The sequence below is a fragment of the Chinchilla lanigera genome, unplaced genomic scaffold, assembly GCF_000276665.1.
Source record: "Chinchilla lanigera isolate Chin_1 unplaced genomic scaffold, ChiLan1.0 scaffold00026, whole genome shotgun sequence".
NCBI classification, from domain to species: domain Eukaryota; kingdom Metazoa; phylum Chordata; class Mammalia; order Rodentia; family Chinchillidae; genus Chinchilla; species Chinchilla lanigera.
Genome location: NW_004955427.1, coordinates 15,893,282 through 15,899,281, shown reverse-complemented (window position 1 = coordinate 15,899,281; position 6,000 = coordinate 15,893,282). Strand labels below are relative to the sequence as shown.

General features: G+C 35.9%; 1 protein-coding gene across 2 annotated transcripts in view; it reads left to right on the top strand.

Moving 5' to 3' along the window:
• Positions 1-6,000, top strand: part of Lsamp (limbic system-associated membrane protein) — a 604,798-nt gene that overhangs the window by 576,694 nt on the left and 22,104 nt on the right. Inside the window, exon 7 of one of the 2 annotated variants that reach the window (XM_005386425.2) lies at positions 3,086-3,121. The exons of the other annotated variant lie outside the window; for it this stretch is intronic. Within the exon in view, the coding sequence (XP_005386482.1) occupies positions 3,086-3,121 (36 nt within the window). The remainder of the gene's footprint in view (positions 1-3,085; positions 3,122-6,000) is intronic. 2 annotated transcript variants of the gene reach the window in all.

The window sequence follows — 6,000 nt, the reverse complement described above, 5'->3', positions numbered from 1 at the left end:
TTTTTTTTACAAAAATGTTAGAAGGTGTATCTTGTATTTTGGAGGTTACCTTTTCATGGCATGAGACCTGGCTTCATACTGCTGTATTTCTCCACACTCAAGAGCACAACTTTTTTATCTAGCAATTCTGTTCCCATTAACTCCCATCAGCCTGGGTTCACTAGATTATTATTACACTATTAAGATTCTCAACTAATAATCCAGCCTAGCGGTCTGGGGTGGGGAGAATATCCCACATGTCAAAAGATAGTCCCACTGATCGGTTCCCTTGTGCTTTCAGAAGTGTGCAAATTGGTGAGGTATTTTGAGGGTATTGAGTACAAAAGAATAAAAATGCAAAGAAATCCATATGCCATACCAGAGTGTAGGAGGTACTTTTCCACTTTCTTTGTAATTTTAAGAGATCATTGAGTTGGGAACCTATAATTGACTGAATTTTAAATACTACCTATGTAACACAGCACTATAATGAGTCTTTATAACTATGGCTCCCTTTTACTTTAGAAAGCATTCTCCATTATTATTTTAGGGCCTTGGTATTGAACACGCACCCCTCTCTGGTGCTGGTTAAGACTTGGCGGATCTCTTAGCCAGATTCTTATAGAGGCCTCATAATGAAACCATCTGAACTGCTATTTGAGCACTAACTTCATGTAGTTTGAAGACTATACACAAACTTCTGTAGGTGCTTTCTGTGGCTCGGGAAGGAAATGAGTGGGCACTTAGAAATACTTCAAGCATAGGCATCAAATAGGTTGACATTCAGAAAGAACATTGAACCTTTGTGATAGCCATCAGAAAAGAAAAGCAAATCTGAGTTCATAAATACCCTTGTTACAAACACCCTACCTTGGACTCCATTTTTTGTTATTTAGGTGCCTTTAATTCCAAGTATTTCCTTGTGAAGTGTAAGTGCCCATTTAGTTGTTTCTCATGCTGTCCAGCAGAATCAGCTAATAATGCTCTGCCCCACATATATATAGCTAAAGTGTTTGTAAAAGCCACAGGATAGAAAGATAGATAGATAGATAGATGCATGCATACATACCTAGGTAGATAGATAAATAGCTAAAGGGATTTCTAGAAGCCACAGTTTATGCAGGGTCAACCATAGAGTTTTGTTCCCATCCCCTCTCAATGTCTGCTGAGCTGTGTTAACCGCATGTGTTCAATAACAAAAGAAGTGCATAACACCAAGGGTTTCCCACCTTTGCCTGCTTTTGAAAATCAAGAGTTGGAAATGTTCCTTTTCATTTTAAATAGTATTTACTTCGCTTTTTCCTCCTAAAAAAACCCATAAGTCCTGGTATAAACTATAAAACAGCAGCAGAGAAATGGTGGATGAATAAGTACAAAAATCTGGATTGGGGAATCATCTAAGTGGAAATAAGTAAACAGGATGGAATTGAGAGAATGACACTAACTAGTGGGGCTTGATAAGCCTAAAATGATGATATCGGGGGGAGCTAGGAGGGTAATAACAAGCTGGGAAGGAGTTGCAAAGACAAGGAAAGGAGACTGGGTGAGATGGCTCAGCGGTATAATGCTTTTCTGGGAATGAGGGCAGAGTGCATCTACCCAGCTGTGAACAGTGTGATGAGAAAGTATTAAGTGGAGTTATTTAAACAGTCCAAATAATAATATAGTAGTAATAATAAAAATAAAATACAGTAGAAAGAGTACAATATGGGACAGTAATTTCCAACTGCTACATAAATGCTGAAAGCAGTTTAGCTATTTATTTTCAAAGCTGGAAACATAATACCAAATAACCAGTGAAGGTTTAAACCATTTTTCTACTTGACACTTGTGTAACTAAGACACAATTGTTCGCTCGGCTGTTATTGACGTGCTCCATCTTAATGGACTTTGGAAACTTTCACATTTAAGCTGCAACTAGAGAGCTCACTCTGCCAGAAGACTGGGCTTTTTGTGTCCAGATATATCGGAAGCCTAAAGACAAGGTAAATTCTACCCCTTCTAATCTAATATACAAGATGGTAGGTAGATCAAGACCAAATATGTGTATATGCTTATCTCTTTATGGTGTGTTTTTGTTCATTTTTATTTCATATTAGTCATTTAAAAAAACTTCTAGGAAGAAGGTAGAAATGTGTGTGCTAATTATGTTACATTATTATGTTCAGGAGTAGTAAATCGTGCATTGTTCCCCTAGTACACCATTCTACTTTACAGAAAAAGCCTCAGAGGAAGATTTCAAATTAAAACGGTTTTAATTGTGTGTGTGTGTGTGTGTGTGTGTGTGTGTGTGTGTGTGTGACTTGAAAGTCTGAAGTCTGAGAATTGCACTTACTTTATTGAGGTAGTAGCTCAGGTATGGGAATGTGATAAACTCATGAGCTTAAAACCTAGTGTTCAACAGAAAAGTACTTCTTACTACCCAGTAGGATAATTCATCAAGCAAGCTTAAATAGTTGATCAAATTTCAGATGAAATTGTATTATAACAAGTATAGGGTTAAGTAATAGGCTAAAAATAAAATTATATCATTTCAAGAAACATTTAACCTGGGCATTACTTTTGCATTGGCACCACTAATATGGAAGTAAAACCCTAAGAGGAAAGTTGAATAAGTATTTCCCAAAATAAATTTTCCAGATGCTTGGCTAAAGCTGCTATTGGCTGTGGGGCTGAGGGAGAAGTGAGTAGTTAGGATAGTTCCACATGTCTTGAGCTAAGTAAAGGTAAACCAGACCAAGACACCTCACCTGGATTTATTTGCTCACACCTATAAGCACCCTGAATTTCAACACTCTAAAAAATCTGCAATCTTGATAGTAACTGTTTCCAGTAAAGAGTAGGATCCTGTAGGATTACCATGATCTGATGTTCTCTTCCTAATCCAGCTAAATCCTGAAAAACAAAGGGGGAGGGATTGTATTTTTAATTTTATTAATACTTCCCTTTCATTTCTGAATATTAACAAGAAGAACAGATAAACACTTTATAGGAAATATCATATAGGCATGGAAATTTCATCTGTTTTATAATTGTTTGAGTAACTAAACATGAAAAAGATATATATTTAAACTTTCCATGATGTTTGCTATTTTTTCCCCTTTAGAGCGTGTTTTACCCACAATCCCCCACCCCATTCAAGGTCAGTATGATTTTTATCACTGTAACTTTATTGATGGGTCATTCTCCAACATCTACAATGTGCAAAATACACAGAGGAAAACACATGCACATCATTCACATAGAAAATAATTTTTCCTTAGACATTCATGAGAGTTCATCCACTGCCCTCATCACTAGATAAGCATAACAGGTAAGTCACTTGCCCCAACTTCAAGTCATTCAATAGCCTGAAACATAATGCTAAACTTTGAGAGCAATTGTTTTCTTCAATCAATATTAATTATAGGTAACAATGAATTTACATATATGGAACACAACCATTTCAGTTCCCTAGCATTGTAGCCCACAAAAATATGAATCCTCTCACTAACCACCTTCAGAGTTGGAGGTTTTTACTATATGAATTTGAAGTCACTGATATTCCTTGTAAAAATAAAGTTGTATGCTACCAAGCATTAGACTTAACCAAATTACAAGGATACTGTTTTCTTAAACTACTCACCAACTCCCGAGTTTTCTCTGTTAAATGTAACTACTTTAGAAAACACAAATTAAAAAAATGTAGTCATCCTGCTTTCCTTTTTATAAAACTTCTCCATACCCAAATTAAATTTTGCCTCCTGTATCACATTTAGATGCAAGTTGCAGCCACAACTTTCTAGCTTAAGGCTATTTGAAGGCAAATTGGCAAATAAAATTAAAATAATATGGAAAAAATCTGAAATGAAACCAACCTACCATTGAAATTAAATTCCAGAAAAGTGATTTGCAAATACCACTCAAGGATTTGAGAAAAAATGGAAACTAGGCCATGCGGGGCCTACTGTGAAAAAAATAAATCCAATTAAACAAGATTATCATACACACTAGAAAGAAAATATGCTCAAAATGAAAGGTAGAAAGCTCCTATTTTATAAGTTTGAAGATGGATCATGTTTCATTAACACTTATCCAAACTAAAAATTAGAGCAAAATTGGTATAGATATTCAGAGTGTCAATAATGCAATGTTTTGCATATTTATGCATTCATATATATGCAAACTTATTTTCATTACATTTGAAATGAGTATTGCAAGGCTTTTAGAATCAATAAGACAGAGTAATAAAAGAGTTATTCTTAAATTTTAAGGAAAATCCAAATTATTAATAGTATAAAATCTTAGAACTGTCAAATAAAAAAAATTCCTAAAAACACTAATGGGACCTGTTTTTTATCCCAACCACTAAAAATAAAACTGTTTAAAAAGTGCCTTTTTTTCAACATGACACCAAGCTAGTGTTCATGGAAAATAGCTCTTCTTGTATTCCTGAGATAACACAATTATTTTAAGACATTTATCTTCTGGTGTTGCAGAGAGATTGACATCATTTTATAATGTTCCCATCTTGCAGATACCTTGATATAAAAATTACACACATACACATTTGTCCTAGTGGATAAAATTTTCAAGGAGGTCATGCCCTATCCAAGGTGAGCTTTGCAAAGTGTCACAATGACTCTAGGTAACCTTTTAAGATAGCTTCTGTAGCCACAAACTGAAATATTTATCTGGTCATACATTATGATATATGTAACATTGAGCATAGTGAAACCAGACACAGTTCACAAAGGATAGCTGTTAGACACTGAAAAACAGTCTGGTCCAGGAATGGAGCACAGGTTGCATTTTGTTGAATTTTATATTTTCCACAAACTCGATTGTTGATTGGAGAATGACCTAGTTAGATTTTACGCTGTAGGTAGACTGTAGCTAGCTTTCTTAGATGTGATAGCTTTTAGAGACTATAGTTTACCTTCTTACTAATATTTTGGGCTTCTACTAGTGCAAATTGAAAAGCTGTTCATTGAGAATTGGGACTGCTGTGTGAGAGGCTGCTGTAGAAAAATGGCCCACATTGGGCATGTAGCTGAATGGCAGAGCACTTGCTAGCCTGCATGAGACCCTGGGTTCAATCCCCAGTGTGGGGAAGAGAGGAAGTCCTCACTTACACTCCTTGTTCATTACATTCTAAGGATCTAATCACTTTTCCAGGGGAGGAAAATTTCTAACTCAGAGGGCAACCCATGGGAAATGCAGTTTCCTATGGAAAGAATAGCGAACAGTAGAATGCTTAATCCTTTCGAATGCGAAATTACTACTCAAATATCTATTTGAGAAAAGAATGCCTCACTGTGGTCACGACTATAGTGCAAGACTTTCATTTAATTAAATATCATCCATTGTCATCATCTATGTCAAAACCTAAACTTCACCCCCAAAGTGTTAACATATCCCTGAACAGCTAGTTGATACAAATGCCTGAGGAATTTTGAAACAGCCAATTTCCTTAACATGTTTGGAAAAGAGAAAGTCACAGAGAACCTTTTCTGCCCACTCGCAATAAAAATGAGAAATTTCTCTCTGCATTACCAAACTAACGGAAGTACATGTTTCATATCTGCTGCTTCCCTGCTAACATACTCAGTGAAGAGTCCCCTTCTCGTCCCCACCCTTGATGGCTCATCAAGCTGCCTGGGGCCTGTGCTGAAAGTCACAGCAGAATCTGATCCTAAACCCTTTCAAGCTGTGATTAAACAAAAAACAAGGCTCAATAAATCAAACGCATTTCCCTTGGGTTTCCAGCATCATATTGCTTGATTTTCTGCAGCAATAATAATAATACTGAAAGTACACTAAAAGGTAATGCATACTGGCTGTGGCCAAATAGAAATTTTCAAATGTCCTTTTCCCCTGTTCCCCAGACAAAAAATTGAGTGCACTTCCCTGCTTCGAAATTTAAACGATACATAAAAAAAGTATAACAAGTAGTGCTCCATCCTTGATGTGTTTCTGATAGGTGTTTTTTCCCATTAATTTTAATTTAAGTTTATTCATTCTGAAATGAGGCTTGAATTG